At 46.9% G+C, this 21,278-nt stretch overlaps 3 protein-coding genes across 3 annotated transcripts; all 3 read left to right on the forward strand.

Annotated features, from left to right (window-relative positions):
- The first annotated feature begins 1,238 nt into the window (after positions 1-1,238).
- On the forward strand, positions 1,239-10,065 carry LOC133906508 (DDT domain-containing protein PTM-like). The gene is made up of 10 exons (XM_062348430.1): positions 1,239-2,974; positions 3,083-3,754; positions 3,875-5,165; positions 6,544-6,832; positions 6,913-7,037; positions 7,110-7,570; positions 7,673-7,701; positions 7,826-8,485; positions 8,577-9,616; positions 9,706-10,065. Exons 1-9 carry the CDS (start codon positions 1,614-1,616, stop codon positions 9,548-9,550), a joined length of 5,862 nt encoding a protein of 1,953 aa, XP_062204414.1. The 5' UTR covers positions 1,239-1,613; the 3' UTR covers positions 9,551-9,616; positions 9,706-10,065.
- Positions 10,066-11,366: 1,301 nt separating this feature from the next.
- LOC133906784 (uncharacterized) lies at positions 11,367-17,501 on the forward strand. The gene is made up of 3 exons (XM_062348794.1): positions 11,367-11,781; positions 14,843-15,029; positions 16,746-17,501. The coding sequence occupies exons 1-2, from the start codon at positions 11,407-11,409 to the stop codon at positions 15,011-15,013; spliced, it is 546 nt and encodes a 181-aa protein (XP_062204778.1). The 5' UTR covers positions 11,367-11,406; the 3' UTR covers positions 15,014-15,029; positions 16,746-17,501.
- Positions 17,502-17,838: 337 nt separating this feature from the next.
- LOC133906783 (leucine-rich repeat receptor-like protein kinase PXC1) lies at positions 17,839-20,878 on the forward strand. The gene is made up of 2 exons (XM_062348793.1): positions 17,839-19,784; positions 19,886-20,878. Exons 1-2 carry the CDS (start codon positions 18,209-18,211, stop codon positions 20,584-20,586), a joined length of 2,277 nt encoding a protein of 758 aa, XP_062204777.1. The 5' UTR covers positions 17,839-18,208; the 3' UTR covers positions 20,587-20,878.
- The last annotated feature ends 400 nt before the right edge of the window (positions 20,879-21,278 follow it).

The following is a 21,278-nucleotide window of genomic DNA, read 5'->3' on the forward strand; positions in this document are numbered from 1 at the left end:
TACTAAAAGTCTGCGTGGCAATAAAATCACTTAAATTTTTGTTGAGAAAATCTTTTCAAAGAATAGTAGAGTTTCCCCTGCGATTATAAATGAATGTATTTGAAGAACAAAACAAAAGAATGTATTTTAGGAAAAGGAAAAGGCAGAATTATGAAAAAGACTCTAGCCAATCAATGATTTGGGGAGAATACTTGACTTTCACCTGATGGATAACTGAGGGCTACACTTGGTTGAATATCAAGTCATTTTCTAATTGTCAAAATGCTCTCGCTCTTGTTGAGAAACAATTGCCTAAGACCCAAATAGATCCGTAGTTACCCAATATTGAACCGGAGGCCTGGTGATCCGGAGTAGACGTGATTGCCCAATCGATCGAGCTTCCTAAGATGCAACATAGCACTCCCCGGGCTTTACAACTTGGCATAAAAGTTCCATATCAGATACCATTACAATGCTCAATTGTACACTCCCAACTATGTAGCCAGTTAGCTCAAAGAAAACCATGTGGACAAGCAGAGATGGAGCCATCCGAGTTACAACCTTTGCCTAGTTCATTTATGCGTATGCATGGTGACGTTCATGACGATAGTTGCGGTGCAGCTCATATGCAAAGACATGGAGGTAGAAGAAGCATCAAGGGGTGCACAAGTGCAGGCACACACCACACCACACCACACCGCAGAGTTGTGTGGCTGCGCCTAGTCCACCCAAGGCACCGCGTGCAAGAGCAAGGGGAAGCGAGGCACAGCACAGCACAGGTCGGGCACTTGGCGCGAGCGACCGTTGCCTTACCCTACTGCGGTACTGCCTGACCTGAGCAAGCAACCTGCTGTGCTGACTCCCTCCACCGTTTTGAATTTGAAAAAAGGTGCAGCGCCCCGCTCCCTCCCTCCCTCCATCTTGCGCCGTCGACCGGCAGCCGTCGTACGTGTCGTGCCGTGCTGGACTGGACTGGTGGTACGCGCGCCCGGTTCAGCCACCTCATGCGGACACGAACACGAACACGATGAGAGCTGTCGGGTCGGACCGCGCCTCGCGCCCGCATCCGCCCAGGAACTCTCCAGAAGAGACGGGAACCAACCACCCGCACGGGTCCCGCCTGGCGGCCTGATCCGCCCCCCTGCGCGTGTGGGTCGGGCCCGACCCGGAATGTGTGCCCGAACCCAGACTCCGAAAAGGAGACGCGAACCAGGCTAGGCTAGGCTGGTGCGAGTCGGAGTGTGGCTCGGTCCTTGCCTTTTCCCCTTGCCCTCCTCCTCCCACCATCTCCACCTCTTCGCATCCCCTCTCCATCGCACCGCTGCCGCCGCCGCCGCCGCCATAGGGTTGCAAGCCCTGCCGCCGCTCTAACCCCACCACCCCATCCCAGTCGCCTACTTTGTCCTTGACCCGGCGCTGGTGCCGCAAGAGGGCGAGATCGGCGCATCGGCGGCCTCCTCCCCAAACTCTCAGATTCGTGCCCCACCGCACCCGTCCCTTGCATCTGCGTCGGCGCTGTCTCGCTCCGCTTCCGCTTCACCAATACCGTCGGAATCTAGGCTGTCGGATCGCGATTTCGCGGTGCGGATGGTTTTGTAGGGCGCGCACTCGCTAGGGTTTTCGCGTCGGATACTATGGACGCCGTGGAGCCCGGGGAGGGTTCGGATCGGAGAGCTGACGCCTCCCCTGCCTCAGCCCCACCGCCGTCTGCTGATGAGGCGAAGATGGAGACCGTCGATGCTAGCGCGGCGGTGGAAGTACCTGCTGCGGTGCGCGGAGCCAAGGAGGCGGGTGAGGGCATCGCTGCGGACCCCGATCATGCCGTGGGGCCCTCGGTCAGCGAGATGAAGATGGAGGTGGATGAGGGCAGCGCCGTGGGCGAGGAACACTCTGCGGTGAGCAGGGTGAATGAGGGCAGCATTCCTGGGGAAGTGCGAGATTTGGCTCCTGTGGTCTCTGAAGCGAAGATGGTGGTGGATGAGGGTGGCGCTGCTTGCGAAGAGCACTCTGTGGCGGCACTTGCGGTGAGCGAGGTAAACAAGGGAATCGTTCAGGGGAAAGTGCAAGATGTGGCCCCTGAGGTGTCTGAAGTGAAGATGGAGGTGGATGAGGGTGACGTCGCGAGCAAAGAGCACTCTGCAGCACTTGCGGCGAGCGAGGTAAATGAGGGAAGCATTTTGGAGCAGGGGCGCACTGTGGCGGCTGTGGCAAGCGAGGTTAAGATGGAGGAAGGTGAGGGCAGAGCGGTGAATCAAGAGCCTACCACACCTGCTGGCAGCCTTCAGGTGAAAAAGGAAGTAGGAGAATGCTTGGTGGGGCACTACATTGGCCGGAGCGCTCCAGGGTATGGAAGGATTCTTATTGGGAAGGTTGCATCTTATGATAGCGCTACTGGGATGTATGGTGTGCTGTTTGAGGATGGACATGGTGAAGATTTGGGGCTTCCTCAGCTCCGGGAATTACTCATGGCTGAGGAGAATGGTTCATCTGGCATGAAGTTGAGCTGCAGGAAGAGGAAGCTGGACTTGCTGGTTTCATCAGGGAGTGCCTCCGAGGTGAAAGGGCCAGCAAGTACTAGGCAAAGAGTTGATGTCTGTGAGATTTCTGCCAGGCCTGATGCGCCGCAGCAGAGTGGGTCTGGCTCAGATATGTCTGAGGATGTTGAATCTTCGAGCAATTCGTCAGATTTCACTAAAGAAGAACCATCTGAGCCATGCCCGCCAGTACAGGCTGTGGAGTTGCCTCCATCATCAGGAGACATTGCTGTGCCAGAGGAGTCCATAAGCTATCTCTTTTCTGTTTATAACTTCTTGCGATCGTTCAGTGTGCAGCTGTTTCTGGGTCCATTTGGGCTGGATGATTTTGTTGCAGCCATTAGTTGCACTGTGCAGAATAATTTGTTGGATGCTGTACATGTCTCGCTACTGCGGGCACTGAGGCGGCATCTTGAAACTAAATCCTCTGAAGGGTCACAACTTGCTTCAAATTGCTTGAAGTACATAGCCTATCAACCCCCTCTTAACTAGGGTAACTAATTTCGTAAATGTTGTGTATTGTTACTTAAAATGCTGATAATTTTTCACTTTCGTTAAACTGTGCGCAGGTATCTAGATTGGGCATTACTGGACACATTGACTTGGCCAACTTTCTTACTAGAGTACCTGTATGTGATGGGTTGCATTAAGAATCTAGGGGGCCGAAGTTTTGGTAGGAGCCTCCTAGCCATTGAATACTATAAACTTCCTGTTGCCATGAAGCTGAGGGTGCTGCAAATACTCTGTGATCATGTCATTGATTCAGAAGAACTCAAAACTGAACTAGAGGATCGAGAAGGCTACAACGAGGAGATGGAATATGAGACAGATTCTAGTGTGTTTTTGGAGGCTGGTTCAAGAGCAGTCTCGACTAGAGCCACAAAGGCTTCTGCTTACAAAAGGATTAATGATTTACAGAACCTGGAAACTGCTCTGAATGCAACAAATCCAGAAGCTGTTGTAGCAAACGCTTCTCAGGATGGCAACAGTGATGATTGCCGAATATGTGGAATGGATGGGACTTTGGTATGCTGTGATGGCTGTCCATGGGCATATCATTCGAGATGTATTGGTCTCAACAAAGCCTTCCTTCCCCAGGGAGAATGGTTTTGTCCAGAATGTGTGGTTAACAAGCTTGGACCAACTTCGTCAAGAATTGAGCGCGGTGCAAGAGGAGCTCAAATGTTTGGCATCGATATGTGCAGGAGGCTCTTCTTAGGATCCTGCAACTATTTACTGGTGTAAGTTCTTGCAAATTAATCGCACAATAACTCGGGTTTACTAATGTTCGTTTTGCATCACCATTCTCCTATTTTTTTGTTCTATACTTCCTTTAATGTTAATTCTATCAAATACTGCAGGATTGGAACATCTTCAAATGCAGAATCTTATGCAAGATATTACAATCATTATGATGTTGTCAAGGTCCTCCAAATACTTGCTCACTCAGATGCATATATGGATATATGCAGGAGAATAAAGGAGTACTGGAAGCATTTACTTGATATATTCCAGAGCGAGAGATCAAAAATAGGTAAAGAAGTTAGTACAAACCAAACTCCGCAATCCAATATGTTGAGTTTTACTCCAATGAAGGCAGGAGATGGAAGTGTTAGGAGAACTTTAAAAGATGGTGGGGACAGTATGACAGTAGCACTTCCTCAAACAAATGCACGGCAGGACTTTGTGGCTAATCAATATACAATATGCTCAGCTGAACACCTGAAGGAACAAAAATGCATGACTAGCTTAGGTGCTGTCACTGAGAAGAATAATGAAGTTTGCAGGCAAACTCTGTCAGCTCAGAACAACATATATAATGCACCCAGAAATGGAGCTTTCGCATCCTCTGTGGTATCCTCAATTTCTCATCATAATGGGTCCATTGTAACAGGTGTGCCTAACATAGCACAAGCACAGCCAGCACAGAACTTATTTTGTCCAGACTTATCCACCTGCGTTTCAGGAATTAATGGCATGCCTAAGCAAGGTACCGTGAGCACCATTTCTGCAAAGGCAGAATCATTTTATCCATCTTATCAAGGTAAAGACCACCTTCAGCTGATTGCTGAAAGATTTGGAAACATTAGTGGCGGCAAGCCAGCAAAATTGTCGTCTTTCAAACCACAGGCTTACATGAATCTGTACAATCACGGTTACATTGCAGCATGTGCTGCTGCCAATCTAGCAGTTATTGCATCTGATGAAGGTAAGGTTTCAGCATCCCAACTGGCCACAAATCCAAGGAAGAAAATGGCTGCGGACAACGCTCTACAAATGAAAGCATTTTCCTCAGCAGCCGCACAATTTGTTTGGCCGAGTACCGAGAAGAAGCTTATGGAAGTCCCAAGAGATAGATGTGGTTGGTGCCTTGCATGTAGAAGTTCAGCAATTGGAAATAAAAAGGCTTGTTTTCTTAACATGGCCACGACAAATGCTGCTAAAGGATCTGCTCGATTTCTTAGTGTCATGCGTTTAATAAAAAATTCTGATAGCCATTTCCCCAGCATTGTTGCTTATTTAGCCAACATGGAGGAAAGTTTGTGTGGCCTTTTAGTTGGTTCGCTACAAGACACGCAGCAGAAACAACGGTGGCATAAGCAACTACAAGAAGCTTCCAACTGCAGAACTGTAGTGCCTCTTTTGCTTGAAGTGAGTTATATGATCCAGTTCATGTTTTTTCTGCATTCTTTGATACTTATCAATATGCTACATGATATATATAGTTACCATCCTCAATACTACAACTAATTCATGATATATTTACTCTGAAGTGTGTCATTGTGTTTTACATAATCTAATGCATAACTATGACCACCAGTACTTTTAAGAACAGGAAGTGGCGGTTCAGCACATTATTAGTATTTATAGTGACATGAAGGCTATTTAGTGTATGTATATATATATAGTGAGGAGTGTAGTACTAAAAGCATGCAGTCATTTAGGGGCATATTAATGAGCAAACTTATTTTGGATTCTTCACGATTTGCAAAAGCATGTTTTCGGATTTCTTATGCAGCCTGAGCTAGATACACTTACACTTATTTATTGCAATAAAGGAAATTAAATCAAAATACAAGCAAACATAACCTGGTCCGACAAACCTTTGAGATTATTCAGCAGGAAAAAACACACTTAGCAAACCCCTATCACTTGTTTGAGATGGCAAAAATTGCATAGATGGATGGGCAGATTGTAATAATTAAATGAAGATGAGGGGCTTGTGCTATTTAGTGTTTCAGGCCAGAAACAAGGGTTAAGATTTTGGACAGGAGTTTATTGGGCTACAGTTCTGCACGACATGCATGTTGGGTTAGGGCCTAGGTTGGCTAATTCATTAAGGGCAAGTTAGTCCAAAATTCCTTATGATTAGGAGAACCAGTTTCTAATCTAGACCGAGCAACTAGCTGCTGCTGGAACCTGTAAAAGTGGAGCCTGTTTGAGCTGCCAGCCCACTGTTAGGTCTAGTTTATTATGGAATGGTTTCCACAGTTCCAGCACATGGAGGGGATATATACAGGGGCCACATAATGAAGCATATTTCAAGAAATAAACTAACAAAGGCTGCTGCTGCTGCTGTTGTTGTAGTAGTAGTAGTTGTATAAGAGCCAATGTGAAAAAAAGACCTAGATAATGTTAGATTGTGTAATCTAGTCTAGGGTTCTTTGCATATTGTCATCTGTACATGTGTATATATACTGGCCCATGGCCTTAGGGAATACAAGTTGCTATTCCCAACAGATAATACCAAAACACAAAAGTTGTGTGGTACTGTCCTCTAGTGCTTTGCAGGCGCAACTCTTGGATAATCAAATGGATTAGACAAGGAAGTCTTAAGGCAGAAGAAAAGAATATGAAATATATTAGCATATTTACTACAATATATTGCGTGCTAATTGCTCTGGAGAATCAAGTTGGATATGCAATAAATTGTACTAAAGAAAGAAGTCTCTGTAGAATAAGTTATTGCTCAAAAGGGCAGTGTAAAACAAATACATTGTTATCTTATAAAAATTGTTGCATGTTGCAGTTGGAAAGTAACATTCGTGGATTAGCATTTTCTGCAAGCTGGTCAAAGCTAATAGATGATTGGCCTGTGGAATCTCCTGGTGTATCTATTGGAGCATCCCGTCCTGCAGCATACCAAAAACGTGGGACTGGTGGAAAGCGGGGCAGAAAACGTTCGTTGGCTTCTGAATCTGCTACAGCTACTGATGATGACAACAGCTGGACTTGGTGGAGCAGAGGAAATATTTCAAAACGTATCTTGCAGAGGGGGGCTCTTCTAAGTTCGACCATAAGAAAAGCTGCTCGTGAAGGTACTGCACATTCTACTACTATTTCATCTTCTATGAGTCTCAAGGATGTGAATAAGTTGACGTGTTTTGTCATACACTAGGCGGTAAAAAGAGGATTGCAGGTTTATCTTACCATGAAGGTTCCAATCTCCCTAGACGAACTCGGCAATTTGCTTGGAGAGCATGTGTTGGATTGAGCCAGAATTCATCTCAACTTGCTCTGCAGGTTAGCACCTTCTGTCCTGATGTTTACATCAACCTATGGAATAGCAATGGTCCTAATATCCATTTCTCTCAGGTTAGATATCTTGATGCCCACATAAGATGGAAGGAATTCATCCCCCCAGATCAAATTCCTTCAGATGGAAAAAGTTCAGATGGGGACTTTTCTGCTCTCAGAAATGCAGTAGTCTGTGGTAAAAAAATAGTTGACAATAAGATAAGATACGCACTTAAGTTTCCCAACCAGAAGCATCTTCCTGTTCGTGTAACAAAAAATATTTTGGAAGCAGAAGATACTCAGGATAAACATAGCAAAATGTGGTTTTCTGAAAACCATGTGCCACTGTACATGGTGCGAGAATTTGAGCAGGAAGCTGGGGTTAGCTCCTTGCCTACTCCAGGAATGTTAGATGCTAACTGTTTCACCAACTTCTACCCAAGGCGAGTGAAAGCATTTACCAGGGATATCTTTTCTTATCTCTTTCACAAGGGAGATGTATATCCCTGCACCTCATGCAAGAAGGATGTTCCCTTCAGGTTTTTCTACTTCTCTTTATTGTGTTCATACATTTATTCTTCTTTAAGATACTGACTTTATCTCCACTTCTTGTATTTGTATTTTGGATGAATCACATGCAGGGATGTCGTTAAATGCAGCTCTTGTCAAGGTCTGGATTACTGGCATGCTCTTTAAGTTTGTTTTTTCCCTCTTAATATTCAAGTAGATAATTGATCGATTTCTGAGCTTTTGAGTACTAACTCACAATGTTGCGAACTAAAAATAACTTTCAGGTAATTGTCATAAAGAGTGCACAACAAGATCTGTTGGTAGTAAAGGAGGCAATACTACTTCCAATTTGATATGCAAGTTATGCCTCCAGAAGCGGAATCTTATGCTTACAAGTTACAATACAAATGCAAGTTATATCCGGCCTCAACAGAAGAGTAATGGCCAACAGCCAGTGACTGCTCCCAAAATAATCTTTAAGGTTGGTTCTTCCCATTCTGCTGAACCTGCTATGAAAGTTAAAGCCCAACCAGTCGCAAAGGTTGAAGCACAGCCATTTGTGAAGGTGGAACCCCAGCCAATTGCGAATGTGGAAGCCCAGCCACTTGCGAAGGTGGAAGCCCAGCCACTTGCAAAGGTGGATGCCTTGCCAATTACAAATTTGGTAACTCAGAATATGACTAGTGTGCAGGCTCAGCCAAAGACTAAATCTAAAAAGTCAAAGCCAGAAAAACCGAGAAAACCTAAAAAAGTTCAAGCCATCACATATTTTGGTCTTGTGTGGAAGAAAAATAAGAACGACAGTGATGGAAGTGATTTTAGGGCGAATGATGTAATCCTAAAAAGCAAGGATGGTATGGGCTCGTCGATAAAACCGGTTTGTTGTCTCTGCAACAAAACTTATTCTCCAGATTTCCTGTATGTCCGCTGTGAGAGGTGCAGAAGTAAGTTCTTTTATCATTATTGTAGCTTAGAGCTACATCCTTTTGTGTTATCTTTCAGTTTTTTTAACTTATTGATATTCCCCATATACAGATTGGTTTCATGGCGATGCCTTGCAAATTGAGGAAGAAAAGATATTTGAATTGGTTGCATACCGATGCTGTAGGTGCCGAAGGCGAGCCATACCACAGTGTCCTCATTCAGATGATTATATGAACCCTGAACCAGAAATCAGTGAACAAACAGTTGCTACGTTATCGCAGGCAACTATGCCCTCTAGTGAGGAGACTTTTGCTTTAGCAGATCAAGACCCACTGCTTGCCTCATATGGAATAGTTGAACCAATTGGGGAAGAAACGGCGGATGCTGATATATCAATGAGCATGGCAAGCTTTACCCCAGGAATTAACCAGAAGCTGTCCATAAGAAGAGCGCAAGTTAAAAACTGTGAAGACCTTGATCAAGTTGGCAGACCTGTGAATGAGTATTATATCCAGAATCAACCTCCAGGGAATGCTAGCATCAGTTTCAGTCATATGAATGAATTCTCCTTGTCGGAGGCTGACAGTGTGGATGCTTCAGAGCTATTGGGGTGGGATTTTTCCCAAGGAACTGCATATGCTGCCCCTCCTGATTTAACTGCTAATTATGAGTCAAATGACACTAGCTGTGGTAGCTTTGCGATGGAGGAATTTGAACCTCAGACTTATTTCTCGTTCACAGAGCTGCTTGAAGCTGATGAAACGCAGCTTGATAATGCATTTGGAATTTCTACTGGTCTGCAAGGTGATGGTAACTGCTCAGGAAGCTTTGATCAACAAGGAGTTAGTTTTGATGAAATGGCTTTCATGGTAGAAGACGAATCTTCAAATATGAACCTCCCAACAAATGATCCCTCGTCTGATGAGGTAGCATGTAACAAGTGCAAGAACCCTCAGCCGCCACCTGATCTCAAATGTGCAGTCTGTGGCCTGCACATACACCGGCATTGCTCACCTTGGGAGGAGAGTGCACAGCCTGCTGAGAGTGCCAATTGGAGTTGTGGTGCTTGCCGGGAGTGGCGATGAATTTCTGAACTTTCACAGCATTTGTTACGGGAGTAGCAGAGTAGCAGCTGCTAATTGTTATGGCAGGTAAACACAATTATATTCCATTTATATGCCCACCAGATCTCTGTGAACAAGACTTTGGTTTATAGTTCCTGATCACGCTTTCTGTTTAGGTGGAAGATATATCGTGAAGCGCACTGAGGAATCTGTTTGATTGTTTTCATCAAGCTGTTGGTATGCAGTGCTACCGATCGTTCGGAAGTAGGGGTCGATTACGTGACATAATTTTAACCATCATACGGTTAGACTAGCAATGACTGCTACGGAGTTTACAGTGTACATACTAAAGGATGGGTCGGCGAAGACCATTTTCCATTCTTTAGGCGGGTATTTTTTGGGAGTTTTAGAGCTAGGGTGCAGTTAGCAACATGGTATATGGGTCTGAAAAACCATATGCATGTAATCGTATTACCTTGCATTCTTTCTGCTCGTCGTTTCAAATAGAAGTGCCTCTTGCTCAGAGTGTCGATTGCTATGCTTGATATAAAACCTCCATTCTTTTTTCAGCCTGCAAAAAAAGATTATTCTACTTGGTGCCACTCGGCGCTTGCCGGTGCGAATGGGCGATAGATGTGTAGTCGAAGATAGCATTTGTAGTGCGCCTTTTATTTTGATAATGTTTCTCGAAAGTTCCAGCAAGGGTTGGTTATTGTAAAGTCGGAGTTAGAAAAAGAAAAGTTTAGGAACAACAAAAGAAAAAAAGACTGTACGGAAAGGTTCAAACAAAATTGAGAAAATTGAATTATAGTGATGCTGAGAACGCATGCATAACACTTCAGTTAAGCTTTCTAGGGTTGCATAATACCATGTTTTTAAAAAAAGAGGTCCTGAGTGGAGTTTTTAAAACTCCAAAGATGCTACATTTTTAGCAATACTATCTTTTAAAACTACAAGATCTCTAACATTTTAAAACTCCAAAAAGACTATTTTTAGCAATACTATGGTTTAGAAAAAAGAGGTCCTGAGTGGAGTTTTTAAAACTCCAAAAAGGCTACATTTTAAGCAATACTATCATTAAAACTACAAGGTCTGTTATATCCAAATAACTTCAAGTTTTTAAAAACCAAAGTATTTTGCAAAACCGTAGTATTTTTCCAAAACTTTTTTAAAAAAAACTTAGCATCCAAACAGGGCCTTTAACATGGCCACATGTGATTCTACTGTACTTGGGCCAACTCGTCCGAACCGGCCCGGTCTGCCTTTTGCTCAGATCAAATCGCCTATTCCTGCAGGGCCCTCTTCAATTAGGGCTCTTTCATCTGACGCGGGCCGGGCTTTAACTCGGGAAAGGCAGCAAGAGGGTCCTCTTCTCTTGAGTTTATTTTATATTACGAAAATAAAAAAAATGTAAAATAGACATCTATTTTAAAAAATTATAAAATAAAACTACTGTCGTATTTTCAATAAATGATATTTTTTTAAATAAATTATTATCGTCCGTGGAAGGATGATAAGTTTTAAAAAATAAACTTATCGTTCTTAGATGACAGGTTAAAAAAATAAAAATTTAATACACTTAAATTTTTAAATACTACCTAAATAGTTATAGTTTTTTTAAAAATATAATGTAGAAGATGATATAACCTTACTCTAAAAAATTTCAACTCATTCTAGGAGCAACGGGAGTCTAATTATATATATATATATATATATATATATATATATATATATATATATATATATATATATTTCAAATGAACATCTTTTTTTATTTTTTTATTTTCGAAATATAAAATATAAAAAATACTCTCCTCTTTACTTGCTCCACTCCGCCAGCCTCGGCCACCGCGATCTGTCCTCCGTTTGTGGCAGCAATGGTGCGCTCCTCCTCCCGACCGCACCGCCTCATGTGCCCTCTCCTCCGCGGCTTCCACGCCTCAGCACAGGCCCTGGTGAGGCCTAAGCTGCACGAGTTCTCGAGGCCGAGCGGCTACCCGGGGAGCTGGGAGCCCGCGGGCGAGCCCCTGGAGGTGTGGGTGCAACTGGAGCGGCTGCGCAAGGGCTACGCGCGCGACGTGCGGGACCTGTGGCGGCAGTACACCTACGAGGTGCAGCTGATGGAGGCTGAGCGGCAGCGCAAGGCGGAGGCCCGCGTCGCCAACGAGGAGCGCAAGGCCACCAAGGCCGCCGCTGCGAAGACGCGCGCGGCCGAGCGGCGCGCGTTCGAGCAGGGCTTCCGCCAGGCCCTCGTAGGTTTCGCTTCCCCTTCCCTCTCCTGATCATCGTTCTCTTAGTTCTTGCTGTTCTCCATTGCACATAACTTGTTTGAGGAATTGCCTCGTTCGTCCGGACTTCATGGAATGCGAGTCTTACCATTACGTAAGTTGCTATATTAATTTCGGATTAAGTGGGCATCTCAGTTGTCAAATCCCTAAATTTATCCCCCCCTCTCTCTCTTCCTCTCTCCTCCATCCCCTCCCCGTGACCCGTCTGCCGCGCCGCGCCACACCGCGCTGTCGCATTGCTGACCGGCAGTCCTCGCGCCCCGCGCCTCGTCTTGCGCCCCGTGCAGCCTCCTCGCGCCCCGTGCGCCCGCTCCGTTGCCACCCCTATAAAAGGCGGTGAACAGTGCCTTCACCCACCTCACTCCTACTCTCTCTCTCCCCCCGAGCCCCTCCGAGCACCTCGCCACCTCACTCCGAGAACCCCGCCGCCGGTGAGCTCCCCAGCCCCCTTCTCCCCTTCCCTCTCCCTCCTTTAGCGTACTTGGGTCCCTCCTACCGCCGGCCGCCGCCGCTTTGTCGTCGGTGCTCCGTCGCCGCTTCTTCGCGCCGGCCGAAGCCGTTCCTCGGTCCGCCGCCTCCCTCCGGCCGCCGTCGCCCCCGGCTGGTGCTCTGCCGCCGCCCTCCGCCTGCGAGGCCCTCCGCTGCCCTCAGCCGCCGCCGCCGCGCCGCCGCCGCCGCCGCCGCCGCCGCCGCCGCCGCCGCCGCCGCCGCCGCCGCCGCCGCCGCCGCCGCCGCCGCCGCCGCGCCCCTTCCTCTCTCTCCCTCCCGTTCTCTCTCTGCTCTCCCTCTCTCTTTTATCTCTCTCTCCTCTGTGTAGCTGACAGGTGGGCCCCGTTTCTTTTAGCCGAGCCGAGCCGCCGAGCCCACCAACAACCGAGCCACTAAGCCGAGCCATGAAATCGAGCCGAGCCGTGAGCCGATCCCAGAGCCGAGCTGTGAGCCGTGAGCTGTAAGCCGAGAGCCGAGTCATGAGCCGTAAACCCGAGCCGACTCAGTAGAATATTCCGAGAATATTCTCCTCTTTTCTTTTTCTGAATTTCTCTCCCGGCAAAACTTCCGAAGCCCGTTTCTCCTCCGTCCTAACTCCGTTTTCATCGATTCTTCCACCGATATTCATCTAAATTCGAGATCTACCCAATCATGTCAATTTCATAATTTTTGTAAATTATTTGGTCATTGTTCTAATTGTTTGATTGATTGTGCCTATGTCGTTGTTGCGATTATTAGAGGAAGGAGCATTCGAGGAAGACCCCGAGGACTCGGAGTTTGAAGAAGGAGCAGACGAGGACTTCAACGAAGGCAAGTCCTACAACCGTTGATCATGTTGATCCTACGTTTTTAAATACAACCCGTAGAGCCGTTGTTTCAAACAATAGGAGTATGCATGATTAGATTAATAGTTGTGATTCTTTTTAAAAAATGCTAGAATAGTTATGATCCAGTTTGTTTATCCCATGCCTTGTCATTGTTACCTTTATTTCATTGAAACCCTAGAAGGTTCCCAACATCAACTATAATGATTGTTCGGATGAATGCTTGTTTACTAGTATGCTTAGGATTACCTTGCTCAAATGAAAGAACTAGATTATTTACATGTGATAATCATGCTTTACAATGTGGAGTGATGTGTGCTTGGTGCTTGTGCGTGTAAAACTTGTGTTCTTGAGAAAACTCTAGAGTAGTGTTGACGAGGGTGAGTAAGGTGCCCCACAAAGGTGGAAGCTACCTTGGAGCAAGGTTCGCCTTTGTGGTGTTCTTGCTGGGAGACTCTTGCCTCGGTCATATAAGGACCGGTTCGCTGTGATATTTCACCTAGTATCCACTCGTACAACCACATGGCTTGTATGGGCAGGATTTGACCTAACCCCTCTGACTTAGTGCGGTACCCACCCGGAGGCCGGTAGTGACAATGGGGACCAGGAGAAGACTTGGGTAGTGTGTCGCCCAAGGTCCGGCTGGTGATATTGTTGAGGCTCTGTCAAAGCCTTGGGATTGCTAAGTGGTCCTTCCCGTGAATCTTCTAAAGCCCCTGGTATCTTAGTGCCTCATGGGTGGATATTGTGGCTTCGTTGTGAGGTCGTTGCGTCTCGTTATGACAGCTTCACCAGTTGCTAAGGTGGGAGCCTGTGCATATCTTGTGGGTAAAGTGTACAATCTCTGCAAAGTGTTAAACCTATCCGGATAGCTGTGTCCTCGGTCAAGGACATGCTATGGTTTGATCACAATGATTAGCTTTTCGGCGTGAGTATCTCCTTGGTATGTGAGTGGGCTGTGTGCCCGTGTTTTCGAAAAGAAGGGTTTTGGCTTTGTGCTCTAAGCCTCCTGGACTGTGTGTCCGCTGGTAAAAGACTTGTGGGAACTGGCAGGACGGATGTATCTCCCCCAGGGCTGTCAACCCCCCTCCCCCCATGAGCTCAACTTATATATTCTCTTCGGAAGTGTTTTTATTAAAGTTAGTCCTTACAAAATGAACCCTGCATCAATGAAACTAGCTTTCCGTAAAACCTAAAAGACTCTACAGCCTTATCCTTGATTTACCTTTAAGCATCTAATTTTCCCATTTGAGGTAGGACTTGCTGAGTACCTTATGTACTCACACTTGCTAATTGTAGATCCAGATGATGACTTCGTCGAAAGAGAAGATGAAGATTAGAGAAGTCGGTTTCGTCTGCACTCAAGCTGTCTGTAGGGCTTGGATCGCTTTTATGTGTTTCCGCTGTGTTTTGAGGGTTTGTTAATTTATGTCTTCGGGCTTCTGTTGTAATGAACTCTGTGTTGTACTCTATTATCGTATTTATTCGATGTATGTCTGTGATGTCTACTTCTGTTGGAATTCGTGCGTACCAGCTACTGATCCAATGACTGGTATGAGCTACACGAGGTGACTCCAACGGAGGGGTCCGACATCAGTAGTGATTCATATAATTGCCTGTTTCAGCCATGTTAGTTTCAGTTCAGAAGCATGCGAAATGCTTTTTTTTTTTTTTCTGTAAACAACATTTAATTGAAATGAGATAACGTGCAGATGAAAGAAAGAGCTGAGAAGCTGGAGAGCTGGAGGAAGAAGGCGAAGCTCAAGGAGCAGAAGAAGGCGGACCACAAGGACCTCTTGCGCAAGAAGAGCGGTATGTGGGTTGCTGAATATAAACTTGAAGAGAAAATCCTGGATGCTTTCACCCAAACTACACCTCTTTGAGGCTGCATGCTGTGAGGTCAGTTGGATTCTTGTTGATCTGGTATTTCAACTCATTATAAAATAGTCAACTATCACAAACACTAAATTTATTACAACAAAAGAGAAAATTTGTTCAGTAACATTGAGGATGTGTAAATTGAAATATAACATCCAATGCAAGGATGACATGTGGATCCTGGGGCCACATGGCAATGACATGCTGGATGTTTTTTTTCCAACTTGCACACCTGCCCCAATGTTACTGAGCGATTGGTTTCATTACAAAGCAGTGTCTTTGTTGTAAGTTTAAATTATGTGTTAGGAACCGGAAAGTGTACAGCCTATTAGTTATGAGATTGTAGTATATTTAACAATCTACTGCGTTTGTGCCTTGGGGGTGTCAGAAGATGTATTCAAATAGGCAACTTAAATAGATGATGTGCTTACATATGTATGTAGAGTTATTTAGACTGTTTTTAATGAAAGGCTAAAATATTGTTCCTAGCCATTCAGAGAGACCATATAACTGATCAAAACATGCACTATTTTCTTGGAGCCCAATGATTCCAAATCCCAAATAGTTGTACTGTAACTTTAGATACTGTGCATTACCGAACAGCTGCTCCACAGTAAAGGCGCAACTTGCTGTAAAATGCTGCAATGACTTTTGGAGTTCAGAAGATCAAGCTTCACAAGCTTGAATTTTTAGCTACCACCATCATCTATACATAGGCCAGTAAAATGTCAATGAACATATCTGGATAAGCCTTCTATATGCAATCTTTGTACCAGGCCCTGGACACTAGATTCCTGAAGTAAATGGCTGAACTAGCGAGGTCTAGTAGACACACCAATTAGATAACAGTACGAGTCCTGCTGAAATCACAGATAAAACCTTATTCTGTCATCGGTAAGGAAATAACTGATCAGGCGTAAGTGGAGGGTTTGCAATGGCCAATAGCCTCTTGATTGAATGCCCAGGAAAGAAGGTTTAAGTGAACAATCAAAAAGACCACGTTGTGTCAGAAAATATAGCAACTTATGTAAGATTTTTTTTTTGAGCTTTCAGAGAGTAGGATTACAACTTGCAGCTGAAAGGCATGCAATATAGGTTGCATTTCAGAGTTCAGGCTGTTCGGTATGCCCAGGAAGAAAAGGGAGTAGTTTTGTGTGTCCCAAGTATTTTAAGGCATTAAGTATAACCCTGAAGCATATAGACTGTTGTCCGGAATATATTTTGAACCCCCTAGAAAGAATGACACTAATACACTACACTACGTGGATTGTATAGACCTTTTTTTTTTGGTAATACTTGCACTGCTTGGGCATTGCACCCTTTCAGTTTGTGGTTATCACCTTAGTAACACACTTTTGGTTCAGTAAACCTCACTCGTATCATCAATTTGTCCGATAAATTTTAACTTGTCAAGGGCACAATCACAATTCTATGATGTCCTATCTTACTTTTGTGTTAAATTGAATGTTTGAGTTACAAAATAATGTATGAAAAGTAAATGTGAGCCATCTACGTTTTTGGCTTCTGGTCAAGCCATTCCTTTTTCTTCATCCCCCTCGGGACTCCCCCAACTGCAGTCAGTAATTAATTCGATAGTATGCAAGCTGTGTTTTGCATATGAGCGTTTCTTCTTTGTTGATTTTTTGCTGCCCAAGATGCTCTTGATGTTTGATTTGAACTCAACCATGACCACTTTCTTTCATATACTAATAGACATCAGTGTTTTCTTTGTTGCAGGAACTTGCTAATGGTATTAAGAGAACTGATGGGTTGACGTCTCAAATCTTCGAAGTTATTCCCCGAGAACTAGCTTATACTCCAGTCATCAATAAGAACAAACTTTGGAAATCAGCTGTTGTGTATAAATCAGTTAGTCTGGATTGGCATCAGTCTTTTGGGTTTTGGGATTGACCTTGTTAAATGAGGGATAACTCTCCTAAACTTTAAAATTATATTCAGATGAATTTATATTAGCAACCAATACTTGATGTATGTGTCCAAACTCCAGAACTGCTTGTCTAACGTGACATTTGATAACGTCTTTCGTTGATAAACGAGGCGCAGCAAGAAACTACTCATGAATCCTGAGTGAACATTGCATTTACCTTTTTTCCCTTGGAGAAAGAAATGCATTTACGTTGTCATGTGAACTTTTCGGACATAGGCCTTTCTCTTGTACAGTAATACCGGTCTTGTTTCATTACTGACTGGTTCACATTGAGACACTACTCTGCTGTATTTTGTCCAATTTGTGCCACTGTAGTTAACTGCGGAAGAAGGGGATGGGATTAGTACTCAGAGAAGGCGAGCGTGAAAAGAAGAGGCGAAGGAAAGCAAAAGCGGCACTTCAACCGGGCCTTTCTTCACGCATGACCAAAGGGATAATGATTGGACCCTCCTGTGCTCATTAGGTAAGATCACTGCTAGGAGTACTTCGTTTCGTTTTACCGGTAGTAGGACTGCTTGAGTAGGAGTGTTGCATAGTCACAACCACCATCAGCCAAATAACTAAGAACTGCAGCATGGGTACTTCTATGTCTCACTAATCTTGCACCCTTAACTACATGGATTCAACCTTCGTTACTGGACTTAAAATCAAATTTATGTTGTGGGAAACTACTCCTTCCGTTTAAGAATGTAAGACATATTTTGTTTTAAAAAATCATCAAAAGTAAATTTTGACTGTTAATTTTTTTATAATATGTTATCAACTTTTATAAAATCTACATCATATTAAAAATATTTTAAAATACAAATATATTGAAACAAAATTTATATACTAAATATGGATACAATTTAACTAATTATCAGATAAAACTTATAAAGTTTGACTTTTTCAAAACATAAGAAAGGAGTAATTTTTACTGAAAAAGCTTTGCGTTGATATCTGAGCTCTATACGAGAGTGTGAAGGTCCCTGCGACCCTGCCGGGTCTGTGTATACCAGGGGGCCATATGGGCTGACAAAAACAGAGCAAAAGCGAAAAGTGGAAGCATCCAGTACTGACGACCTATGGCCTATGGACTACCGAAACAAAACAATAGAGTGGAGAGGTCCCAGTTCAAAAGTTGCACGGGAGAGAAAGCACGGTGGTTCTCTTGTCCCAATGCAGATTGATGGAGCAGCCAAGATCATGGCTTTGATTTGAGTGATTCCTCCCTTTCCTCCATGCCGATCTTCTACTAGCACCAACAACAACAATGGCTGTGCAGTTCTTGCTGCATTTCATGGGGTTCTTGGTGATCTTGACGTGCTTGAGCTTGACAATGCCGGCGACAGCAGCGTCGGTGCGGCAGCCGGAGCCGGAGTTGAAGCCGAGCGACACGGACGCGCTCACCATCTTCCGCCACGGCGCCGACGCCCACGGCATCCTGGCTGCCAACTGGAGCACCGGCGACGCCTGCGCCGGCCGCTGGACCGGCGTGGGCTGCTCCGCCGACTGCCGCCGCGTCACCTCGCTCTCCCTCCCGTCGCTTGACCTGCGGGGTCCGCTCGACCCGCTCTCCCACCTCGGCGAGCTCCGCGCGCTCGACCTCCGCGGCAACCGCCTCAACGGCACGCTCGACACGCTCCTCGTCGGCGTCCCCAACCTCGTGCTGCTCTACCTCTCCCACAACGATCTCTCCGGCGCCATCCCGGACACTATCGCGCGGCTCTCTCGCATCATCCGCGTCGATCTCGCTGATAACAGCCTGCGCGGGCCCATCCCGGCGGCGGCGCTCGCCAATCTCACCGGCCTCCTCACGCTCAAGCTCCAGGACAACCTCCTTACTGGCCTCCTCCCCGACATCTCCACCGCGCTCCCCCGCCTCGCCGAGTTCAACGCCTCCAACAACCAGCTCTCCGGCCGGGTGCCCGACGCCATGCGCGCCAAGTTCACCCTTGCCTCCTTCGCTGGCAATGCCGGCCTCTGCGGGCCTGCGCCGCCGCTGCGGCCCTGTTCTTTCCTGCCGCGCGAGCCCGCCCCGACTTCGCCTTCTTCCGTGCCTTCGCAGTCCGTGGTGCCATCCAACCCGGCGGCGTCGTCCTCGTCTTCCGTTGCTTCGTCTTCACCGGCATTGGCCACACCGGAGTCTCTCAATGGGTCTGGCAAGGGGGGTTTGAGCCCCGGCGCAATTGCCGGAATCGCTGCCGGCAATGCCCTGTTCTTCTTGGTTCTGTTATCACTGCTTGTAGCGTGTTGCTGCTGTCAAGGCAGCAGCAGCGAGCCGGCCAAGAAGAGGAAGAGACGCGGCCGCGTTGGCTTGGAGGACGGAGACGGCGGGCTGTTCGGCCACCTCAAGGGTGAGCAACCGGCTCGCCCGGGCAGTGCAGGCAGATGCAGCGACGGCGGCGACACCGACGGGGCGCGCAGCAAGCTGGTGTTTTTCGGGGTGGACGGCGAGGGCGGCGAAGGTGACGATGACGACGACGGCGACAGCGATGGCAGCGCCAGGAGGAGGGCGAGGGGCGGCTTGACGTCGACGTCGCTTCAGCAGGGGCGGAGGAGCAGGTTCAAGCTGGAGGAGCTGCTGCGTGCGTCGGCCGAGATGGTCGGCAGAGGCAGCCTGGGGACCGTGTACCGCGCGGCGCTCGGGGACGGGCGCCTGATCGCCGTGAAGCGGCTCCGTGATGCTAACCCCTGCGCGCGCGAGGAGTTCCACCGGTACATGGACCTCATCGGCCGCCTCCGCCACCCAAACCTCGTCCCCTTCAGGGCCTTCTACTACGCCAAGCAGGAGAAGCTCCTCATTTACGACTACCTCCCCAATGGCAACCTACACGATCGCCTCCACGGTACCATCTCCTGCGATCTTGCAGTCACATAACATTATCGTTGCGTGATCGACATGAACCTGACACGGACGTTATTGCAATTGTCTGCTTGACTGATTCAGGACACCGGATGTCGGGAGAGTCGCCATTGGACTGGACGACGAGGGTGAGGCTGTTGCTCGGCGCGGCGCGCGGGCTGGCATACATCCACCGGGAGTACCGCATGTCCAGCATACCGCACGGCAACATCAAGTCCTCCAACGTCCTTCTCGACAAGGACGGCGGCGCCCGCGTCGCGGATTTCGGCCTCGCGCTACTGCTCAGCCCCGCGCACGCCATCGCCCGTCTCGGAGGTTACATGGCTCCCGAGCAGTCAGACAACAAGCGGTTGTCCCAGGAGGCCGACGTCTACAGCTTCGGCGTGCTTGTCCTGGAGGCGCTGACCGGCAAGGTGCCGGCGCAGCACCTGCAGCCGTCGCCCGGTGCCGACGTGCATAGGAGAGACAAAAAGAGCGCGACGGCGGTGAGCCTCCCGGAGTGGGTGCGGTCCGTGGTGCGGGAGGAGTGGACGGCGGAGGTGTTCGACGTGGAGCTGCTCCGGTACAGGAACATCGAGGAGGAGATGGTGGCGATGCTGCACGTCGCGCTGGCGTGCGTCGCGCAGCAGCCGGAGCAGAGGCCCTCCATGGCCGACGTGGTGAGGATGATCGAGAGTGTACCGGTGGATCAGTCGCCGCTGCCAGATGAGGACAGGGATGTTTCGGTGACGTCGCCGTCCATCGGCATTACCACGGACGATGGAGATGATCGTCTCCGCTACTAGTTCAGCCTCTGCTTGCCCTCGTTCTTGGCTGCGATGTTCTTCAACCTAGTGCTGTAACTTCGGTATACAATATGCTTGAAACCGAGGGCTGTTCGTTTGCCTGACCTAAGTAATCGCTGTGTTCGCATGTCAAAGTCTGCGAATACTCTCGACCTGCTGAACGTCTGAATGATGCTTCACTTGTGCATTCAGAAGTTGCTATCGCAGCTGGCAGCGTAGGGAGCTGCTTGCTGCTGCAGTTTCTCTGCTTAAAAGATGTTGGTATATGTGTCTCTTATGGTTAGGGATCTAATTTACGCTTGAGATTTAGTGGTAACACTCTCGGTTGACACACTGTTTCTAGTTCTTGGTTGATATGCACTTTTCTAAAAAATTTCCGAAGTGATTGCATTTGTGTTTTATTTCCCTTTTTCTTTCGAGAATGCAGAATTGCCTCGTGCGTCTGAAGAGAAGGTCGATCAGCTTACAAATGGATGTTTGCCGTACAACTCCCAGGTTGATGTATTATATGGCGAATTCTATCAAATGATATTCCTGTTAAGACAAACATTCATTGAGAGAATAGTTATGTGTTGTCGGCTTCTAGTGAGAGATGAGACTATAGATTGACAAGATTTATGGCGTGATTATAGAATGGGAAGATTTATTGCATGATTGGGTGTCCGCACTAGAGTAACTTGGCCTGATGGATG

This window comes from Phragmites australis, chromosome 23 (genome assembly GCF_958298935.1).
Source record: "Phragmites australis chromosome 23, lpPhrAust1.1, whole genome shotgun sequence".
Taxonomy (NCBI): Eukaryota; Viridiplantae; Streptophyta; class Magnoliopsida; order Poales; family Poaceae; genus Phragmites; species Phragmites australis.

What these genes read in the sequence shown, in the direction of transcription:
- LOC133906508 (XM_062348430.1), top strand. Translation starts at nt 1,614, where the DNA reads ATGGACGCCGTGGAGCCCGGGGAGGGTTCGGATCGGAGAGCTGACGCC. An exon ending in CTTGCTTCAAATTGCTTGAA is followed by an intron (nt 2,975 to 3,082) that starts GTACATAGCCTA and finishes AACTGTGCGCAG; the next exon opens with GTATCTAGATTGGGCATTAC. An exon ending in CCGCTGTGAGAGGTGCAGAA is followed by an intron (nt 8,486 to 8,576) that starts GTAAGTTCTTTT and finishes CCCCATATACAG; the next exon opens with ATTGGTTTCATGGCGATGCC.
- LOC133906784 (XM_062348794.1), top strand. Translation starts at nt 11,407, where the DNA reads ATGGTGCGCTCCTCCTCCCGACCGCACCGCCTCATGTGCCCTCTCCTC. An exon ending in AGGGCTTCCGCCAGGCCCTC is followed by an intron (nt 11,782 to 14,842) that starts GTAGGTTTCGCT and finishes GATAACGTGCAG; the next exon opens with ATGAAAGAAAGAGCTGAGAA.
- LOC133906783 (XM_062348793.1), top strand. Translation starts at nt 18,209, where the DNA reads ATGGCTGTGCAGTTCTTGCTGCATTTCATGGGGTTCTTGGTGATCTTG. An exon ending in CCTACACGATCGCCTCCACG is followed by an intron (nt 19,785 to 19,885) that starts GTACCATCTCCT and finishes TGACTGATTCAG; the next exon opens with GACACCGGATGTCGGGAGAG.